The following is a 23,002-nucleotide window of genomic DNA, read 5'->3' on the forward strand; positions in this document are numbered from 1 at the left end:
GATCATAGTGTAAATGTTAAAGCATTCTTACGTATCTCTTTTCCAAAGCATCAAAACAACCTTGAATCCTGTCAAGAAATAAATGTTTTATGTCAGTTTGGCAAAGCCAAAAAAATTCCAGGTACAGAATTGATTTACATATTTTGCTTTGAAGTACATTAAGTTGATAACCATTTACCATTCCCATTTAATCAATTATTTAAAACTCTCAGTATCTTTTGCCCTGGCCAGGTGGTTCAGATGGTTGGAGTATCATCCTGTACACTGAAGGGTAGCAGGTTTGATCCCAGGACAGGGCACATACTTGGGTTCAATTCCTGGTTGGGGAGCATGTGGGAGGCAACCAATTGATGTTTCTCTCTCACATCAATGTTTCCCTCTCTTTCCCCCCACCACCCTCTAAAAATCAGTGAATATATCCTCAGGTATTGATTAAAAAAAAAACCTCCCAGTATCTTTTAATATGTTGATAGAACATTATAAATAATAGGTAAGCAATTTTGAGGCAGAGATTCACATCTTATTTTTCTTGTTGGTGTCCATAATGTTTAGGACACTGACTTGCCTATGATGAGTAATTAAATATTGATTAGAATTTTTCTTTTTTTCCCTTGTACAAAACATGTTTAATTAAACATCTTGTACAGAGTTTATAACAGTACTCTATGTATTTTTTAAATTTTATTTTAATCATTGTTCAAGTACAGTTTTCTACCTTTTACTCCCAATTTCAGTATTTTTCTTTCTTTATACAAGTCCATTTATTTTAAAAACAATACTACATCAGTATCTTTTTTTTAAGATTTTTTTTTTTATTTTAGAGAGGGAAGGGAGGGAGATAGAGAGAGAGAGAAACATCAATGTGCGGTTGCTGGGGGTCATGGCCTGCAACCTAGGCATGAACCCTAACTGGGAATCAAACCTACGACACTTTAGTTCGCAGCCCGCGCTCAATCCACTGAGCTACGCCAGCTGGGGCTACATCAGTATCTTAATACTGAATAATTGTTACAAATTTGTAGAAAATTGTAAAACAAAGACAAAAAGAAATCTTATTAAAGAAACGATTATTATTAAATAAAGTCTTACGAGTTATTTCAGACATGGTAAAAATAATGTTAAACTTTTGTAAAATTTCACTTACTTACCATTTGATAATATGCAGTGACCCAGGACATTTTTTATCTTCTCGGAGGATTTTTAAACTGAGGTCTACAAAAACACAAACACAGTCTATTTTCATCCACTAAATGATTGCTGTACTAACTGTCCATCCTAAATAAAGGTATTTCCTTAACTATTTTATTTATATAACTTAGTTTTATAGCTTATGAAAACATTTGGAATCTCTAAATTAAAAAAATAAATCCAATGTTGATAATTAGGTTAGTTCTGATTTTGATTATAGTTTAGTAGTCTACTCTTACACAATGTAGTGAAGGGGAGCAGAATACGACATCCCAAAATGTGCCACTTTGGCCTGTGGATGATTTGGAGCTGATGGTAATCAAGACCCAGCTGACCCAAGGTAAATTTTTCCCTTTCCCTTGCTGACTAAAAGAATTTAGAGCCCCGACTAGCCTAGCTCAGTAGGTTGGGCAGCACCCTGCAAACCAAAAGGCAAACCAAAAGGTCACTGGTTTGATACCCTGTTAGGGCACAAGCCTGGTTGTGAGCCTAGTTGTGGGCATACGAGAGGCAACTGATCGATATTTCTCTCTCTCTCTGCCCTTCTCTCTGAAAATAAAATAAATAAAATCTTTAAAAACAATGAATTTAGATATAGGGACTGGCCCAGAAAGAGCTATTACCAAAGATAATGTTTTATCTGAAAGATTTTATCGGAATAACAGGGAAAACATCTGATTACCAAACACCTACTCCTCTTCCCTTCCTGTGACTTGCTCTCCTCCCCTTTGAAACTCCCAGGCTCTTATCCCATTCCTTAGCTCAGGATGGTACATAAACCTCAATTGCCTGATGCCTTTGGTCTCATATTTGCATGGGGCTCCTGTATGTACAAAACTAAATTTGTCTTTCTCATGTTAATCTGTCTTATATCAACTTAATTACTGGACAATTCAAGGAATTTAAAAGAGTAGAAGAAAAAAATTCATTTCCTACAGCAAGTAGCACAACTGAACTGGTTACAAAATCAACTTGTGTCACTTCTTTGCTTCTGTTGAATTCTAAGTAATCATAAGGTAGTATTGAGACCATCTCCAATTTAAAACATACACCTCAATCTCAAGTCACTTCTCTGATATTTCTCTTCCTCTCAGTGAAAAAAAAAAAGAAAATTTTTTCCATGGATTATTCTCAAATATTAATTTCCATCTGAAATTCAACTACTGTATAGTTAGGTATAGACAAAAAAGAGGCTCTGTAATACATCTGATAAGTCCAGTGACTAAAAGTACCCTCAGAGGGTTGGTAGCATAGATAGGTAGATATTAATAAAAGAGAAGGGAGCAAAACTGGCTAAGCTTAATTAAATCAGAAGCTACAGCTTCACACATTCCAGGGAATAGGTGAATTGTTCTGCCAAGGGGATTAACATACCTCCAGGACTGGCTTTTCAATATCCCCAGAGAAAGAGCAGGGGTGGCAGGTGAGATAGAATAATAAAGGGGAAATTCCTCAGCTGGGCACATTCCCAGTAGAAGCCAAAATGGTGCAAAGGGACATCCCTCTACTATGAGGCATGTGCAGGAGGAGCCAAGATGCCAACCACAAAGGCCTATTAGTCTAGCTTGGGAAAAGGATCAGATTGGACAAGGGACATAGAAACCTGGAAGACCTAGGAAATGGATTGGTTAGGGGAAGGGCCCAGCACAAGCCCGTAAAGAATTGGGAAAAAGAATGGTTAGTTTGAAAGGGCACTTGGTCTTCCCTAAGCTCATGATAATATAATCAAAGCCTAACAAAGGCTTCACTCAGTAACATACATTCATTTGCTCATTCATTCATTCATTCATTCTCACACTCTTTCTCCATATCAGCAGCATGGGCCCAAGCGTAGACTCAAGCATGGGCTCCAAGTGTGGCTCCAAGTGCGAGCCTGGGTACAGCAATGCAGCACTGGCCAGAGCACAACCAGGAACAGAGACTAAACCAGCTGGACAGAGACAGACTGAATTGGAATAAGCTTTGGGATGGAATGAACTAATGGCACAGGGTTTCTGGACCTTGGTCCTTCTCTAGGCTTGATGAAGACAAGGCTGGGCTTTTTCCACAGTGGGATGGAGCTGAACCACCTGGTTGTGGATGAGACAGGACATCTGGGGACAGTCCTTTGTGTTTGCTCCAGCTTCAATAAATCTTACCACTACAACTCATCCTTTCATGCATGGTCCCTAAAGTGCTTTTTTTTTTCTTTTTTCACAACATCTCAAGAACCCCATTTCCACTGGCAACAGGATGATCTGACCATAAATCCCAAACTGGGCAAGTCATGGTGGGTGGTCACACCCAAGGTATATAATACCTTTAGTAAAAGTTTTATCTTTGCCTTAAGCAAGCCCTGTACATTGTTCTTATGCATCTAGATTAACACACCCTTGAAATTCCAGAGTAAATCCTCTTTTTTCTGACCCCTTTACACCTAACCACCTCAAGAGTAGTTAACTATCCTGTAATCCAATCACAGAAATTCCCTGCCTTGCTCTCTCATCTTCATGTAATCTTTCTTATATTCCCTTCTTAACTCCAAATGTATAAAAGAAACTGCAAAACTGATTCTCTAGAGCACTTGAGATCTTGATTCCAAGCATATTGTCAGTTTGGCTCAAATTCTTAAAATTCTCTACAGGTTTGGATATTCTTTTTTTTTTTAACAATTTGTTCTTTAACATATTAGAGATTTATTTTTTTTTGAGATTTTATTTATTTATTTTTAGACAGGGAAGGAAGGGAGGGAGGGAGGGAGGGAGAGAGAGAGAGAGAGAGAGAGAGAAACATCAATGTGCAGTTGCTGGGGGTTATGGCCTGCAACCCAGGAATGTACCCTGGCTGGGAATCGAACCTGGAACACTTTGGCTCCCAGCCCCCGCTCAATCCACTGAGCTACGCCAGCCAGGGCTAGGTTTGTATATTCTTATGTCAACATAGGGGAGAACAGAAAATTGTATTAAAAGAGTTTTGGTTTAGATCTGTCCAAAATCAAACACTGATTCACGCAAGGCTTTGTATAAGTCACTTAACCTGTTCATATTGCTTTTCTGTCCTAAAATTAAATGTCACCTCTACTCTACTGAGGGATAGTAAAATTATTCCATGTTGTTATAACACTTGAGATTACAAAAAAAGAGAGTGGCATAGGGGTATTGAGCATTTTTATGACATATGCTACTTTAAGTACAACACTGAGAGGGACACATATAACTTCCACAAAAACTGTCATAAAAAATAAAGCAATAGAAATGGTATTACCCACCCCCATGCCTAGGGTAATAACTGGCACACATTAAGTGCTTAATTACAATTAAAGAAAAAAGCCACAGGCCCAAAATGAAGTCAATTGTGCTAAAAGCCTGTAATTTCAAACCTAGATTTAATACCATATCTAATTACAGTTTCAAACTCTCCCAGAAATGTAATCTCAGAATTTTATTTATTCATTTTTAGAGGGAAGGGAAGGGAAGGGAAGGGAAGGGAAGGGAAGGGAAGGAGAAAGAGAGGGAGAGAAACATGATGTGAGAGAGAAACATGTATCAGTTGTCTCCGTACACATCCCGACCAGGGACCGAACCTGCAACCCAGGCATGTGCCCCAGCGGGGAATTAAACCGGTGACCCTTCACTTTGTGGGATGATCCCCAACCACCTGAGCCACACTGGTCAGGGCCAGAAATGGGAAATGTAATCTTAACCAGTATAAAATTTTCTGGTCCAGCCCCAGTAAGGTAATATGCCTCTATGGTCTCTTTCCATCTCCAAAAATCTGCGTGATAAAAACCCTTCCCATTATCTTCCCCCAAGGAAAAGGTGTCCTGGCCCCAAAATAATCCATCCTTTTGTTAATAGCTTCCTTGCTCCACCATTCTCCCTCTAAAAAGCTTCCATTTTGTGCAACCCTTCAGAGTGCCCTTCTAGTTGCTAGACAGGATGCTGTTCAATTCATGAATTGCTAAATAAAGCCAATTAGCTCTTCAAATTTACTCAGATGAATTTTGTTTTTAACAATTATCTACCCCAAACATGTCTCTTTCCAATTCTATGTTCCAAACAAAAGGAGAAACTAAAACTATGTGCTACATATAAACATATTCACTATTATAGATTTATTTATATCCAATAAACCAAAAAAGGACACGATACAAGTGAGGTTATCATAATTACAAATATCATGCTTTTCTGTGTATAGAACACATGTATTTCATAGATGCTCACATAGAGAATCAAATGGTTAAGAAAATTAAATTGGAATCAGGCTAAGGTATATCATTAAACACAGATATATAACCTGAAAATAAAGTTAGATTTAAAAAAATGTTACAAGGACACTTGTAGCTCTCTATTTTTCAGATGGGAGCTCCCACTTTAGTAACAAATCGGCAAAATTTTCTGAATTGTTATCATAATCCAGATTTTAAACAAATAATAAGATTTTGAAAAATTGAGGAGTCCTAGGTACATTTTTTTTTAAATTCAAGAGACAGAAAGGAGCTAGAGACAGTTTGTAATATAAGAAAATGAGATGTGTTTAAGGGCACAAGAAGTAAAAGGAAAGAAAGTTGAGGATCTGGCAACTGAGAAAAGACCAAAGTTGATTAGAATAATAATTGTCTAAATATCCATGCTAATCAACAACTGGGTTTGGCATGAGTATGTCATTTTCCAGCATATTTATATATATGTTAATAGGAAGAAGACTTTTGCACCTGACTCCATGACACTTCCTCAATGCCAAAGTATAATTCAAAAAACAAATTCAATTGAGGTACAAAATTGTGCAAATCCATAGCATCCAAATAGATTTTTATCTCACTGCTGCTTTTATAGGTATACTTTAGAATTATTGAGCTTACACAGAATTCTGTTCTCCTTGGCCTGTCATTTGGTATTTAGCCAGGAACTAATGGTTCCTATAAGTAAAGCCACTAAACACAGTGAAACTTAAATGGAAAATGAATTAACAAATTGTTCCTGAAGAACAAGACCATGCCTTGGAATTGGCACTCTCTGAGAAATTAAAGGTTTACTCCTGCCAAATACAGAAAAAGGCTACAACAGCCAAAGTAACCGTTTAAACTTTACCATCCAAATGGCGTTCTCCATAAGAGCTCTCTGGAAACAGACCCCTTAAATATGTTATACATGAGATAGAAGTGGCAAAAAGTTTCTTCACCATTATCAATGACTCATGCTCATTAGTAATTTGGGATGGGAAAATTGTTTCCTGGAAAAAAACAAAAATGAAAAAGATTAGTATTCTTTAATATTGACAGTCCATCATGCTATTACCACAGATATGATGGAAAGATTTTTCAGGACTTCAAATCTGACACCTTTAAAGGTAATCAAAAGGAAACAGCTTTAAATATGGCATTAAATTAGATCTCCACAGGCAAGGCAGAGGAGAAAGGCAGAGACAGTTACCCAAGTAATTCAAAACTATCCAGTAACAAGTTTATTTCACAATGATCCATGGATTTGAGGAAAAACTGGAATTTAAGTATAGTTATATAATCTCCTTCTGCCACACAATCCTCAGAACCCAGTCACCTGTCTTTTATCCCATTCATTCCATACTATTCCCTCCAAAGTCACCAAGCACATCCCGTCATCAACCCAGTCTTGATCTTCATGCTACCTAACTCCTCCGCAGTGCTTGACACTTTTGCCTACACTCTCCCTCTTTTCTCTCAGCTACCCTAACACTATTTTCTTTTGATTTTTCACCCGTCCCTCCATATATATCTCAGTCTCTTTTATTCTTCCAGTTTTTCTGTCTTTTTAATGTTGGTCCCATTCCAAGATTCTGTCCTCATTCTTTACACTTTTCATAAACTCTCTTTTTTTTGGGTCATCTCATCTAGTCTAACCACTTCAGCCATGGCCATAGCCTAATACTCATTTCTGTTCTGAGCCCCAGTTCTATATTTCTATTTTCTGAACATCTGCTCTTAGATCACTTCATAGGCCCCCTCAAACACAGTTTATCTCTGTCATCGCTGACTGAAACCTAATCTCAAGATCCATACTCAGACAAATGAATCAGCATCACTCCAGTCATCCAGAACAGTAGTAGAATCATCTTTGGCTCCTCTCTCTCCTTCACACCCCATGTCGAATCACTAAATTCTATTAATTTTCTCTAACAAAGTTCTCAAATCTATTCTCTCCCTTCGCACTGCAACTGTCTTGGCTCAGGACATAGTCACCTCTCCCCTTTATCACTGAAGTACCCCATAATCTTCCTGCCAACATTTCCTTTTTTTAGAGAGAGAGAGAGAAAGAGAGGGACAGGAGAGAAACATCAATGCACAAGAGATACATTGATTGGTTGCCTCTCTCACACCCCAACTGGGGACCTGACCTGTAACCCAGGCATGTGGTCTGACAAGGAATTGAACCAGTGACCTTTTGGTTCACAGGCCACCACTCAGTCCACTGAGCCACACCAGCCAGAGCAACAGTTTCTTTTATTCAATCTGTCCTTTGTATGGCCTTCATGACACTCCTGGTGTTAATACAGAATAGAGTTCAAGTACATCAGAGTGGCATTTGAGAGCTATGTATCTAAATCTTATCCTTGCCTAACTCTCCAGCCTCATTTCCCACTCCCTCCAGTGTGGTTCAGTTGGTTGGAGCATTGGTCCTGTAAATTGAAAGGCTGTGGGTTCAATTCCTGGTCAGGGCACATGCCTAGGTTGTGGATTCATCCCTGGCCCTGTGTATATGGGAGGCAAATGATCAATGTTTCTCCCACATCGATGTTTCTTTCCCTTTCTCTGTCTCTCCCCAGGTCCCCTCTGAAATTAAAAAAAAAAAAGTATATAATGAAATATTTACTCTTGCACGTATGATAAAAATTTTGGGGAGAAATTAATATGGACCTTAAAAGCCAGGCTAAGGAATTTATGCTTTATTCTTCAATCAATGGAAAGTCAACAGGTTTTATTAGGTAAGTAAAATAATTATTTTAGGAGTATTAAGCCATAGCAGAAATAAGAAATATTGAAGCTGAACGAGAATTTGATGTGTATGTGGTGTAAATGTGTATGTATGTGTATAAAATTTTATTAAAAATTTCTCTTTGATCTTTGTACCCATGGATCCTGAAAAAATTAAGGTTCTTTTGGGTAAGTGGGTAATAGCTAGCATGGCTCTTTACCATGCCATAGTAATTAATGTAAAACATGCCAAAACTTAGAGGCAATACTTGAGTAATAATCATTTGTAAAATTAAGTAACCTGAAAGTATAAAGATGTTTACTTTAAATATAGACTCTAAAAGCCTATTTATAGTAATTAAGATCAATGGTAAGAAAAGGACTCCAGAGTTCTGTTACTTTTCTTTTTTTTTTTTTAAGATTTTATTTATTTATTTATTTTAGAGAGGGAAGGGAGGGAGAAAGAGAGAGAGAGAGAGAAACATCAATGTGCGGTTGCTGGGAGCCGTGGCCTGCAACCCAGGCATGTGCCCTGACTGGGAATCAAACCTACGATGCTTTGTTTCGCAGCCCGTGCTCTATTCACTGAGCTACGCCAGCCAGGGCAATTCTGTTACTTTTCTATACTCCAGGGAATTTTTTCTCAGCTCAGCTGGTCTAGTAGTTTAAAGGCTATCATCATTTTTATAAATGTCTAATACATGAAAACACTATGGGTTGATAATAAAACAACACTATTATAAATTATTTTAGTAAGAGAGTATGTTAGTGACGTAAGAGATGTTTGACAGCTTTGCTGTCAAGTTACATGACCCAAGGCAAGTTACTTTATTTCTCTGAGCTTCAGTTTCTTCCTTATTGCAAGGTTTAATTGAAATAATAATATAAAGCCCTTGGCACAGTGCCCAGCACATGGTACGCAATGAATGAATGTCAGCTTCTATAGTTATTGTTATTGGAAGTACTGAATAGCAAAATTACAGTCATTTATACTGGGAGAAGTAGCTCATGTAGTCCAAACTACAAAGATCTGTTTATATCAAAAAATAACTGCCAAGCTGAGAGCAATTCATATACCTAGCTCAGCATTTTCCCCCCAGGAAGGAAGCACACTTACAAAACTAAATGGGATCAGGAGCCTGTTTGGTGAGTCTATTGAATTTGAGCCAGAAAAATGACTGCTTTCTCTCTGCCCTAATTCTCCTTCACCTTCAATATTTCCTACTTCTGCTACAGCTTAATATTCCTGAAACAATTATTTAACTCACTCTCCTGATCAAACCCACTGAGTTTTTACTGAAGAATAAAGCATATTATTTATTGAAGAATAAAGCATAGATTCCTCGCTATTAAGATCCATATTATTTTGTCCCCAAACTTACTATTCAATTTTATTTCCCATTTCTGTTCAACATGATGACACTCCACTCCAGTAAAGATAGTTCTTTGTTATTCTCTCAATCAATCATGCCCTGCTCATTTTTCACTCTGAGCGAAGGCATATACTAGGTTTTTCTCATGGAATTCTCTTTTCTCTTCTCTATCCAAATAATTTTCATCATTCAAGATCCTCCTTAAGTCTCATATCCTTTATGAGGATTATACAAACTATTCCAGTCTATACAAAATCTATAAATTCTTATAATTTATATTGCTTTACTCTTTCTCACATATATGTAATGCATATACTACTTTGTATCCTGACTTCTGCAAATCTGAATTTAACCAGATGATAAACTTCCAGAAGATAAAATTTTTTTTTATTCTTTCAGAGGATAACACAGTATTACACATCTATTATGTAACATTAAGCTCTCAGTGAATACATAAACGATTCATTCATGACTGTCATTGGACAAGATCAGCTTGCCCAGGTGAGCCCAGCAAGGCTGCCTAGACCTGGCATGCTCCCCCAGGGCCCCAGCATCCAAGTTGTTCTTCTTGTTCTCTTCTTCAGTTCTTATAACTACATCATGCTTTGCATCAGAAGTTTCCTAATTGTTTCAGGAAGTGAATGTCTAACAAAGAACCATTCTCTTTAAAAATTTTTTTTGTTTCTGATTTCTTTTACCCTAGAAAAATCTAAATATATAAATATGAAGCAAGTACCCATAAATTATTTTGTAGGAATCTATTCTAATTTTCTGAACATCCTTGGTCCATTAGGCAGTTGAAATGTAGACATACTCTGCCAGAAATTTGTGCTAATTAACTGATAAAACTGCTGTTTTTAAAAAATGCCAAAGATTAAAGTCATGATTCTGAACCAACTCACTAATAGTCATCGATTTTCTTTAAATTCTTAATAAATACCTTAGATGCCTTGTGAATTCTGATGGAGTGAGAGAGCTGAGCAGTAGCCATTATAGTAATGTATCAGGATTCTTTTAAGAAATGTAATCTGCAAAAAATAAAAATCAATTAGAGACCTTGCCACTATATTCTTTGGAAAAATTAGTTTAATAAACATTTTTTAAAATATTTTATTTATTTATTTTTAGAGAAAAGGAGGGAGAAAAAGAGGGAGGAAAACATCAATGTGTGGTTGCCTTTCACACACCCCCAACTGGGGACCTGACCCACAACCCCGGCATGTGCCCTGACTGGGAATTGAACCCACGACCCTTTGGTTCACAGGCTGCTGCTTAATCCACCAAGACATAGCAGCCAGGGCTAGTTTAATAAACATTTTGACCTACACTACCAATTTTCTATAAATTTGGCATAAAGTCTCTGGATCAGTTTTTCCAACCACCCAATGAAAATGAGGTTGACTTACTTGTTACCAAATACATTTGAGGGAGAAAAATATTGTAAATCACCTAATGAGTGAACAATATATTTTATTCCTCCTTGTTATTCTTTCAGAGTATAATAGTATTTTCTATGAGGCAGCACCACGAACAAAAATTTCTTGAGTTAACTTCATGTGTAATTGACTTTCAGAGTCAATTCAAAAATTAATGTTTACACTTCACATCCATTAGGATGGCTATTCAAAAAAATGGAAAATGACAAATGTTGGTGATGATGTAGAGAAATTAAAACAACTGGTGGGAATAAAAAATGGTGTAGCTGCTGTGGAAACAGTATGGCAATTTCTCAAAAAGTTAAATACTCACTATGTTATCCAGCAATTCCACTTCTAGGTATATACCCAAAAGGACTGAAAGCAAGGATTCAAACAGTTACTTGTACACCAATGTTTATAGCTGTATTATTTACAACAGCCAAAAGGTAGAAACAACCCACATGTCCATCAGCAGGTGCATGGATTAAAAAAATGTGGTGTATGCAATAGAAAACTATTCAGCTTTAAAAGGGAATGAAATTCTGATACATGCTGTAACATTCATAAAAGTATACAAGTAAAATAAGCCAGACAAAAAGGGGAAAATATTGCATGATTCCATTTACACAAGGAATGCAGTCAAATTCATAGGGACCGTAGAATAGTGTTTACCAAAGGATGAAGGTTAGAAGGAATGTGAAGTTTAATGGGTACAGAGTTTCTGTTCAGGATGATGAAAAATTTCTAGAAATGGATAGTGAGGATGGTTGTCTAACTCTGTGAGTGAGCTTAATGACACTGAATTGTACACTTGAGAATGGCTGAGGTGGTGAATTTTATGTTGTATACATTTACCACAATAAAAAAAAAACATGGTTTAAAATATATGTAGTTTTCTGCCCTGGCTGGTGTGGCTCAGTGGATTGAGTGCTGGCCTGCAAACCAAAGGGTCACCAGCTAGATTCCTGGTCAGGGCACATGCCTTGGTTTTCCAGCCAGGTTGCCAGTGGGCAGTGCGTGAGATGCAACCACACATTGATGTTTCTCTTCCTTTCTTTCTCCCTCCCTTCCCCTCTCTAAAAATAAATTTTTTAAAAATTTAAAAAAAAATAAAATTAAGTACATCTAGTTTTCCCTTTACTAACATAAAAAAGGAAGGAAGGAACGGAGGGAGGGAAAGAAATTTCCCTTTATCTTTTCAAAGGCTTTAATTTAAATTGTGGCTTCTTTTCAAGATTTTATACAGTTTTGACCAAAATATTTATAAAATAACCCACTTAAAGAAATTCTATTCTGGATCATCCAGGATAGCCTGTGACCTGTTTGTGTGTGTGTGTGTGTGTGTGTAGACTAATGCAAGATTCTGAAAGATTTCGCAAATAAAAGAGGAAAGAATTATTTGAGGCCACAAGGTGGTGGCAGAGATAATAAACAGGTAATATCTAATTTCTCTCAAATTACTTTAGAGCAGCACTAGGTGACACTGTTTTACAATGTTTTATATCAGACTGAAAACCACCTAACACTCCTTTCTCCTTAACGATTCCAGTGTATCTTTTGTTGACTTCACAGGATAACCTTCATTTCTTAGTATAACCTTCAAATCTGACTCAACATATCAAACGACTTTAAGAAATAAAATGGGAAAAAATAATTCAAGAGTTTAAGCTCTAGTTCTGGCCCATCAAAACATGGTAGTTACTAGTCTTAGGATAATAAATAACAGGAATAATGATTTTTAAATAGCTTTCTATATTGGTGTTTATAAAACCTTTCTCCATGATCATAAGTAAGACATTCTGATGGCATTTCTAGAGAATGAAGTACTGAGAATAGCACAAATTAGAACATAATGCATTACTACATCCATATTTTTGGAATATATGAATAACCTGGATTAAATCAATACTATCACTTAAAATTCTGAGACATCTAGGGCAGTTGCTTTTGTTGTTGTTATTCTATTACAGTTGTCCAAATTTTTCCCCCTTTGCTCTCCTCTGTCCAGCCCACCCCCTGCTCCCACAGTCAATCCCCCTACTGTTGTCCATGTCTATGGGTTATTCATACACGTTCTTTGACTAGTCCTTTCTCCTTCTTTCCACCATTATCCCCTCCCCACCCTTGGGTTGCTGTCAGCCTGTTCCATGTTTCTATGTCTCTGGTTCTATTTTGCTCATTAGTTTATTTTGTTTATTAAGGGGCATTTGCTTTTGAGAAAGATTTTAAAGCTAGTCGCTATTAACATTTGGTAAATATCTGAGGAATTAACATTTATAAAATAAATAGTTAAATTTTATATACACACATGTAGGTACATAGAGAAAATAATCAGGCGTATAATTTAGTAGAAAGAGGCTTTGGAGTTCAAATTCTACTACCTAGAATTTGCTCAACTACCTACTAGCTCTGTGACTTGATCAAGTTACTTAATCTCTCTGGGCCTCAGTTTCATTTTTGTAAAATGAAGACAATAAACCTAACTTTTCAGGGCCCTTATGCTGTTTATCCAGGCAAATGTTTATCTTGAGAGGTAACATAGCATAGCGGTTTAAGCACATGGACTCTTTTGGAGCCAAATTACCTAGGATCAAATCTCAGTCTACAATTCCCTTGCATCTTGGGCAAGTTGTGTATCTTAGTTTCCTTATCTGTAAAATAAGGATAGTAATAGTACCTACTTCACACCGTTGTTGTGAGGACTACATGAGTTATTGTTTGCAAGACACTTGGAATACACTCTGATATACATTTCATTATGTCATAAAGCATTTTAATTTTTTAAATGTCATGCATTTTTTTTTGTAAAAGTTTTTATTTATTTATTTTTTAGAGAGAGGGGAAGGGAAGGAGAAAGAGAGGGAGAAAATCATCAATGTGTGGTTGCCCCCCACGTTCCCCCAACTGGGGACACAGCCCGCAACCCAGACATGTGCCCTGACTGGGAATCGAACCAGTGACCTTTAGTTCACAGGCCTGTGCTCAATCCACTGAGCTATACCAGCCAGGGCAAGCATTTTATTTTTTTAAAATCTTATAATATATTAGTACTCTAACACCTCATTTTTTTTCCAGCCTCCCAGTTGTTCTTTTTCATTGTCCTCTTCAGACTTTTTTCCCTGACCATTTTTAGCTTTTGGAGTACTTCAGGGTTTTGTCCTAGGAGCTCTTTTCTTCCTTTTTTTTTAACCTCTAAATACACTTCCTGGCTGTATAAATACATTCCCATTGTCTCAATTACTATTTCTCTTCTGAAGATTCATATATATATATGAATCATATATATATATGATTCGCGTGTGTGTGTATATATATACCCCCTGCCCAGGTCTCTCTGGGGAGTTGCAGATCAAGACCTGTTTGAGACAGTTCCACTTTGATGCTTCCAACACATTCACATGTGAATTCTCTTCCCCAAAACCTATTTCTGTTCCCTAGGTTAGTGAATGACACCATCAAATACCTAACTGCTCAGGCCTAAAAACTGTGATTCAACCCTGTCCCCCTCCACCACCACTACTCCTATATCTAGTCATCTTAATATTTCTCAAATGTCCACTCCTTACTTTATCCACGTTGTCATCTCTGCTTTGGACCAAATCAGCCTGATCTTTTGCCCGGACTGCTACAACCACCAGTCTGCTTGTTATCAGTCTTACCCTTCTCCAGTATACTCTTTGTATTGCAGCCAGAGTTTTCTTTTTAAATTACAAACTTGATTATATAACTTCCTAGACTGAAATACTTCAGTGGCTCCCCACTGCCCTCAGGATAAAATCCAAATTCCTTTCACAGCTCCAAGATTTGGCTCACGCCTCCTTTAGTCGTGCCTCTAACCACTTTCCCTTACTCTTTTATGCATCAGCTATTCTTACCTACTTTAATTACCCTAAAGGACTATATTCTCTCCAGCTTTCAAGCTTTTGTAATATTCATTCTGTCTGAAACATACTCCTCCACTTCCAATTCCTATTCATCTCCTAGACATGGTTTAGTATAGTTTTATCAAGAATTATTTCCTGATTCACCATTACCACCATATCTGGGTTATATGCCCATTGTGATATATACAGTTTCACGGCTGCATTTATGCATCCACTCCACCCTACCATGGGCTAACATGGGGGCAAAGTTGTGTCTGTCTAGCTCATTCTTTATTTTTTTAAGTTCTTTTTAAACTTCCAAAATAAAAATAAAAATCCAGTGGGTTTTATTCACAATGTTTTGCAACTATCACCACTATCTAATTCCAGAAGACTTATGCCCATTAGCAATCACTTCCCATTCCCCGCCCCCCCCCCCCCACTCCTTGCAAGCACTAATCTACTTTTTCATCTCTATGGATTTGGCTATGCTGGGCACTTCATGTAGATGGAATCATATAATATGTGACTTTTTGTGTCTAGTTTAGCTCATACTTAAGTCTTCAGCACCATCAGTACTGGAACAAATTACATAAATGCTCAATAAATATCTGCTGAGTCAACAGAGAAGCACTACAAGAATGAGGAAGAATTAAGTGTCTAGAAAAGAATTATGGAATTTTAGAGGCAGAAAGAACTTTAAATACCTGATTTTCTAGATAAAGAAATCAAAGTTCAGAAATGTCAACTGAATTATCCAGGGTCAATCAACCACTCAGTGGCAGAACTAAGAAAAAAAAAATCAAGAAATTTTGACTCACAATTTAGGGGGTTTTCTATAATGACTCTCCAAAATTAAATTTTCCTTTGTTTTGTTCTATCTAAAATGACTTTTACTAGTTGTTGAGCTTGCTTACTGATATCTAAACATGGCAGTAGTGTCTCTTTCTGGTGTTCTAGAATAAGCTTGCTTCAGGAAGGCAAAAAAGATCTAAATAATATTTTTAAATAGGCCCTTTTCAAACACTAACTATTTTGTTCCTACTGTTTTTTTCCCTTTGAGTAGGTATTTTGTAGAGGTCTCTTATCTAATTACAAACTGCTTAATTTTGAAAGCTCACAAGCTGACAGCCTCAAGAGGTATGACTATGTAGATTAAGCACTATTAGAAAATAACTGATTTTTTTTAACACCTTGTTCTGACTCATCATCTAAAAATCTAGGAAAGATTTCAAAACTAAGGATTTAAAGGTTAGAACTCTAACTTTCCAATGTCTTTTATCAAATGTATATTTGTTTGCTTACTAGATCCACAAACATGTGAAACTTCACAGGGCATCAACAGCATTCACTATTATTCTTGATATGTCCAAATGTGACAAGGATTATGATCTTCTGAGAAAGAGGCAAGAAAGAGGCAAGACTCACTCTGGGCTTACTTTTTGATCTATATCTCAACTGCCCTATTTTAAATGGTGGCACACTTACCTGCTATTTCACCCTTTTATTTGTGAGTACAAGATTCAGATAAAGATAAACCAGCTGTTGTTAAGTTTACAAAGGCCTAAGCCACTTTTTTTTGGAGGGAGTCATTTAGAGTGGTGCAAAAACCAAAATTTTATTGTTTGCCCAAAGACAGTAATAGTTGATTCCCTAATGCTTTCCACCCTTCTTTCCCAATCTTCCACAACCATTTTTTTAAACAGAAAAATACCCTTGCTGTTGAGTGAACAATATCCAATAGCTAGATTCTAAAATGCAAGTAGGTGACCTTTCTTTTCCTTACATGTGCCTGATATGAAGTATGGCCTTATTTAAAGGACATGCATGCCAATTGACATAAACGGGCTCCACAATACAGAGTTGGAAGGAACAGGAGACATCCTGCACAACTAATCTAATCCCTTGTTTATAAAGAAAAGGGTAATTCAGTGGAGGAAGGATAGTCTTTATACAAATGGCGCTGGCACAATAGGACATCCATGGGGGCGGGGGAGAACCTCAACCTAAATTTCACACCATATACAAATATTAATTCAAAACGAACCATGGAAATTTAAAATATAAAACTATAAAGAAGAGGAAAGTGAAGTCCAGTGAGGGGACTCGGTTTGCCAAAGGCCACCAGTGACTCAAAGGTTTCACAGTTTGTTTTCATAAGTTATATTACTCACCATTTTAACAAATCCCATTTGGCCCTCATTATTCCCCTACTCCGTGTTCACTCAGAGTAAATGGTTTCCACTATATTAACTGGGTATTGGTTCATGCTCTTTTGGTTTTTTAATATCTTCATGCTACTTTAATTATTCATTCATTCAGCCTTTAGTGGGCGACTACAATGGGCTAGGCTTCCCCTAGGATTACGAAGATGAAAAATTGTTCACATCTCGGGAGATTTATGGCCCAACCAGGCAGAAATCAGATGATCGCCCTAATTAGATTAAGCACTCCTTTCGGAGCTAGGACTAGTCTCCCTCCCCCCGCCCCTCCCCCGCCCCCATTGTCACCAGCCAAGTACAAGATGTACTGCACGTCCTGTCCAATGCCGGGCACTTGAACGCATTTCGGTGATTGGCTAATCTTGGGTTTCCCGACACCCTCTCCCCTGGAGTGTTTGGGGAGCTGAAGTCCACAGAGATTAAGTGGCAAATCCTGGATAAAGTGGAAGAAGAGCCCAGGTCACGACGGGTGCTCATCCCACCCCCCGGCCTGCGCCAGGCATCGATTCTGGCGGAACACCTGCCACGGCTGGAGGAAAACCCGACCTGGCTGAAATACAACTCGAAAGTTCCACAACCGACTCGGCGTCACGCACAGCCCCGCCGACCTGATCACCTGCCCGGCGGCTCGTGGCCGCTGCTGCTTCCTCTCCAAGACCGATTCCCCCTCTACCACCACCATCTGAATTTTAAAGCTACTTAGGTGGTGGGAATGCGCGTGTTCCTCGCAGAATTTTCTCCACTTTTATTTTTCCTGGCCTGTGTGAAATGTTTCCTCCTCACACGTTGACCGGTAAATGTTAACCTACAAGCGAGCACCCCCGTCTTTCTGTTCAGCCCCGGCCTTCCCGAAGCTTCTCCTCTCAGTAACTGGGGCCTCAGCGATATACGTTCAATTCGAACTTAAACTCTCAAGTGAAAAAAGAAAAGAAAAAAGTTAACATAAGACTAAAGAACGGACAATCCTCAGGCGCCCTTTTCCTCCGCAGACCGCGTCTGGTCAGCCCTCACCTCAGCTAGTGAACTTCTTCCTCAGAGCCGCATTCAACGGCCTTTTCCGGCTCAAACCCGCCTCTCGGGCTCATGAATAATCAACGAGATCTTCTTGGGTGGGGCGAAGTGCCTCATGAATAATTCATGACCTCCCAAAGCTTTCTCAGGTGTCCAAAGCCTCTCGCTTCATGAATATGCAAAGAAGGGACGAGCTGCCGCCGCTTATAGGACCCTAGCGAGCCCGGCCCCCTCCACACCCTGGCTTGTGTTCCCCGTCTACTCGCTCTCTCGCTTCCCCTCGCCGCGTCTCTGCTGCCCGGTTTCCCGACCTTCCGGAGGTTCGCCTGGCACTCCTGGGCCCAAGGGACCCGTGCCGAGCTCGCGCGGAAGGACCTGAGCTCGCGCGGAAGGACCTGACGTTGTCTTCAATTTGGGCAACAAGTACGTCGAGGACAACAAGCATGTCGAGGACAACAAGCATGTCGAGGACAACAAGCATGTCGAGGACAACGTGCCGCGGGGCTTCTGGAGGAGGCGCCTCCGCGTTGAGGTGAGGCAGCGGCGGGGAGGCCCTCGCGGGCCGGGAGAGGTCCAGGGTTAATGCGGGCCAAGGCCCAGGGGTCACGGGTCCCCGAGAGCCCTGCGGCCCGCGCGGGGCGGCGTCCGGGAGAGGAGGCGAGAGCCTGGTTTGCCCAGGGTCAACGCGGAAGGGGCATTTAGACGCCCAGACGAACGAGGTTTCAGTCCTTGAGCGCGTCTCCCCTTCTCCTCTGTGCATGGACCCAACATCGCATTGTTGTTAACATTAATTTGTAATCATGCAAATAAAGCATGAATACACTTTCCCTACACGGCCCCTAAGCCCGGCTCCTCCCGCAGAGGTAACCCCAGTGAACGGCTGGGTGTGACTCCTCAGATCCCTTTTCGCGCGCGTTCAGGTATGTGTGTAAGTACCTCCCCTGTGGAGCTTTTCTAAGGCCCCTTGAGCCTCTGCCATGAGATTTCCTAGGGGAGTGGACGAAGCAGTGGGCTACTTGAAATCTGTTTTTAACTTTGTTTCCGCAGGTAGAAGATTCAAGTTGGTAAAAACATTAGTTTATAGCATAGTGACTAAAACCCAAATTTGGGCTGTAATATTCCTTTAGTGCAGGGTTCCTCAACCTCAACAGCAGTACACTTCCATCCCACCCGCTTCCCAAATCGTGACAACTCAAGATGTCTCCAGACATTGTCAAAGGTCCTCTGGTGGGGGGGGCGGGGCGCAAAATCGCCCTAGTTAAGAACTGCTGCTTTAATACTATACTGTCTAGAATTAACTGTTCTTTAAGCTCCAAACACACAGATGGTCTCTCTGCTCCAGCCCTTTCCAGCCTCAGTATTTACCTGCATCCCTCCAGGTGAATCACTAGCCCTCTTTGCTGGCTGGATTCATACTCATCTGTCTTCAAGTCTTAGCTCAGTCAACTACCACCATCTCCAGAGAGCCTTCCCCCTCTGCCCTGTGCTAATGGCACTCCAGCCAAACACCCCTTCCCCCAAGTACAGTTATTCTCATTATTATTACTATTCTCATTATTACTACTTTCTTCATAGAATGTATCATAGTCTGGATTTTTATTTATTTATTTAATTACTAGCCTGTTTTTCTTCTCTCCACCTCCTAGAATGCAAGTAAACTTCATTAGAGGCCTGGTCTATCAGGGTTACCCTAGGATCCTCAGTGCCCAGCACAGTACTGGGTACATAATGATCATTCAATAAATATTGCTGGACTGAAACAATAAATTAATCTCTCTTCCTCCTAGGAGCTATGGAGTTTCTCCTACTCGTTCCTATCCTCATTCCCTGTTGGTTTCCTTGTAACCCTGGCTTAGAACTAGAATGGATGAATGAGCATCTGTTTTCGGAGCTGTGGATAAAGCCTTCACTTTTCCCACTGACTTAACTCCTTGGTGACACTGTCCTTTATTATATTCATTGAAGGTATTCAAATAGATAGGTAAATGAACCAATCCATAACTTATGGTATAATATTAGACAATAAAAAATTGATAATGCAACAGGAGGTTCTAGAAATCATCAAATTCTAGTCTCTTACTTACAGTTTAGAGTTTAAGTAATTTGCTCAAGGTCCTTAAGCTTAAGAGGCCAAGTCACAAGTATAACATATGGTGTCATACCTCTTATTTCAAGGCTCTTTCATATCTCTAGCCAGTCTAGTTTCTGATTACATTTCTGTGAGCCTGGTTTATAACTAAAACACAAAAATCCCCAAACAAAGACTTGCTTCCTGTCACCTAAAAGCTTTTGAGCTTGTACTCTTCATCTTTTGATTACAAACCTAAGGATAATGGCCTAATGAACTCAAAAGTGCTGTGTGATATTCAGACAACTTCCCAGCTTCTTTTGTATCTTCCAGTGATAAGAGATTGGAAATTGTCCCTGTCAAAGTAAAGTACCTTGTTTATTTTGAAAAGAAAAAATGTACATTGTGGTAGAAATTGATCACTGCTTAGAAATTTCCAAGTAACGAGTTGTTAAAGTTTTGCCAAGCCCTGTAAAATGTGAAACAGATGAAAGTAGAGGAGGAAGATATCTTATTTGACATGGCTTTCATTGCCTAAAGTTGACCATTCTCTCTTTAGACACATTTAATTTTACTCTTTGTACTTGAAGTAGTTGTCATTTCTCATTAATCAGTCTCTAGTTAGACCCTTGTTCTTTGAGAACTAACGACCATTTTTCCTTCTCAGTTAAAAGAAATTCAGGTTTCTTTTTTCCTCTTCTTGATCATTTTATATAAGCAATACCTAGTTAGTAGAGTCTTGTGGAGTCATGCTGTCAGATTTCAGAATCTTGGAGTTGCTTCTCAGGCATCTGACAGCACACTATGTCACAGGAAGTAGAGATACCGTTTGTTTGACTGATTGAAACTCTCTCCATCAGGTTCAGTTTAACCTTGAAAATCTTCTACATAAGATAGTTTACTTGAGAGTTTTAAAAATAGACATACTGGAGGACATCTCTAGATGCATCTCCCTCTTCAGTGTATATGATGATTCCAAATACAGAGAAAAGACATTGGAGTGGAGTGAGCACCTAAGTAAAAAGTATGGTTTCTGTCCTACTGGTGTGTCTCAGTGGGATGAGTGCCAGCCTACAAACCAAAGGGTCCCTGGTTCAATCCCCAGTCAGAGGACATGCCTAGGTAGTGGACTGAGAGGTAACCCATTGATGTTTCTCTCACACATTGATGTTTCTCTGCCTTTCTCTCTTCCTCTCTCTATAAAAATAAATAAATAGAATCTTTTTAAAAAGTGTGGCTCTTTATTCTGTTTGCATTCAACTTTTTTATCCTCATCAGAGAATGTGCTTATTGATTTTAATATTATTATTTTATTTTTTTAGAGACAGAGGAAGGAAGGAAGAGAGAGAGGGAAAGAAACATTGATGTTAGAGAGAAACATTGATTGGTTGTCTCTCATTTGCACCCCAACCAGGGACCAAACTCGCAACCCAGGCATGTGCCCTGACCTTGAATCGAACCCGTGACCCTTTGGTTTATGGGATGACACTCCAACCAAGTGAGCCATACCAGCCAGGGCTGCGTCCAACTTCTATTAGAACTCTTAAAACCATCATAACTTTCAGTCATCATAAAGCTGACACCACCATATATATTCATTCATCAAGCATTTATTTTGCACCTACCAGTATAAAGCATTCTGCTTGGCATTGTGCAGATCAGAAAGATAACAAGTTGGTCCACAGCTGTGGAAGTTTACAGTTTAATAAGAGATGGAAACATTGTAAACACATTACTGACATAGAAAATAGTTTGCAAATATTAATGGAGGTATAAATTACATAATAGAGGGTAGAGAAGGAAGCTATGCCTTCTAAATAGAGAGTCAAGACAGCTTCACAAAGGAGTTGGCATTTTAGGGGGACAGCATGTGCATATAATTTCCTTTGCTTGTTCTTTGGCAATGGTTAGACTACTTCAAACCAATAAAAGCAGACATTTACCCACCATTTTAGAACTAAGAAAGAAAAGGAGGTGTAAGACCCTTCCTTTCTACTCCTGGAAGCATCACGCTTCTGAAGGCTCAATGTTGCTTTTGAAATCCGAAGTACCTCAGTCATGGTTAAAAGGAGAGCTAAAAAGAGTCTCCTTTCATCTTTGTCTTCCTCACTAAGGTTAAATCAAATGTGGCTTTCTCATGCCAGCTGTATTATTTCAAGCCTTCTCATTTCTGTGTTAGAATGTTATTTTATCCTGGTCTTCACTGGGGCATGAAGTAGCCATATGATTTTGTGGGGACGGGGGGTGGTGGGAGGGTTGTTCATGGTGTTTGTGAATGTGACTCTCGAGTACTAAAATTTTACGTATTACTGAGAAGGAAAGACAGACAAAGTGATTTAAATAACTGAAGTTTTGAATCAAGCCTCTTCGTGTAAAGTATTATACTGTCTAACTTATTTAGGATTTTTTTTAAAAGAGAAAGGCAAAGATAAAGGATTGCCAACTTGGCTTTAGCTCCTGAACTTGATCCATTCTCTGGCAGCCAAAGAGAAGTCAATCAATATGATATGACCCTGACTGTGAGGTATAAGTATGAGATCCTACTGCTTCTGCCTACTCACTGTCAGCCTACAAAATATAATTCCATGTGTAGGTGGCAATTTATTAAGGTCCCCGTGCCTCAAGAGTTGCATATCAATTTCTGTGTCCTTCAAATTGATCCTTTCTGACTGGCTAAAGAATCTCCAAGCAGGTTGTGTGTTTCTGGGGAAAGCCTAGGGTTTAATGAATTGGAACAGGAAATGACAGGGGATGTAAGTGACAGGCTGCTGCCTGCGTAAGTGCCCCAACTAAGAAATGATGTCAAGGATGTTATTGAATTCTCAAACATTATAGCAATGTTCTGTTTGTCTACTTGGTTCTGTTTTTTGCTGACTATAAAGTTTTGATGACATGTAAAGTGATGTTATTTCTCTTAATGTTTATCATTTA

At 38.9% G+C, this 23,002-nt stretch overlaps 1 protein-coding gene across 1 annotated transcript in view; it reads right to left on the reverse strand.

The window, feature by feature from the left end:
* The window catches only part of HORMAD2 (HORMA domain containing 2), an 83,541-nt gene extending 65,476 nt beyond the window's left edge, over nucleotides 1–18,065 (reverse strand). Inside the window, exons 1-5 of the mRNA XM_045826884.1 lie at nucleotides 18,004–18,065; nucleotides 10,430–10,517; nucleotides 6,258–6,399; nucleotides 1,149–1,212; nucleotides 32–68 (exon numbers count right to left, since the gene is read on the reverse strand). Coding sequence (XP_045682840.1) covers nucleotides 32–68; nucleotides 1,149–1,212; nucleotides 6,258–6,399; nucleotides 10,430–10,480 — 294 coding nt within the window. The 5' untranslated portion in view covers nucleotides 10,481–10,517; nucleotides 18,004–18,065. The remainder of the gene's footprint in view (nucleotides 1–31; nucleotides 69–1,148; nucleotides 1,213–6,257; nucleotides 6,400–10,429; nucleotides 10,518–18,003) is intronic.
* Between the last annotated feature and the right edge of the window lie 4,937 nt (nucleotides 18,066–23,002).

This window comes from Phyllostomus hastatus, unplaced genomic scaffold (genome assembly GCF_019186645.2).
Source record: "Phyllostomus hastatus isolate PE091 unplaced genomic scaffold, TTU_PhHast_1.1 phas_scaffold_760, whole genome shotgun sequence".
Taxonomy (NCBI): Eukaryota; Metazoa; Chordata; class Mammalia; order Chiroptera; family Phyllostomidae; genus Phyllostomus; species Phyllostomus hastatus.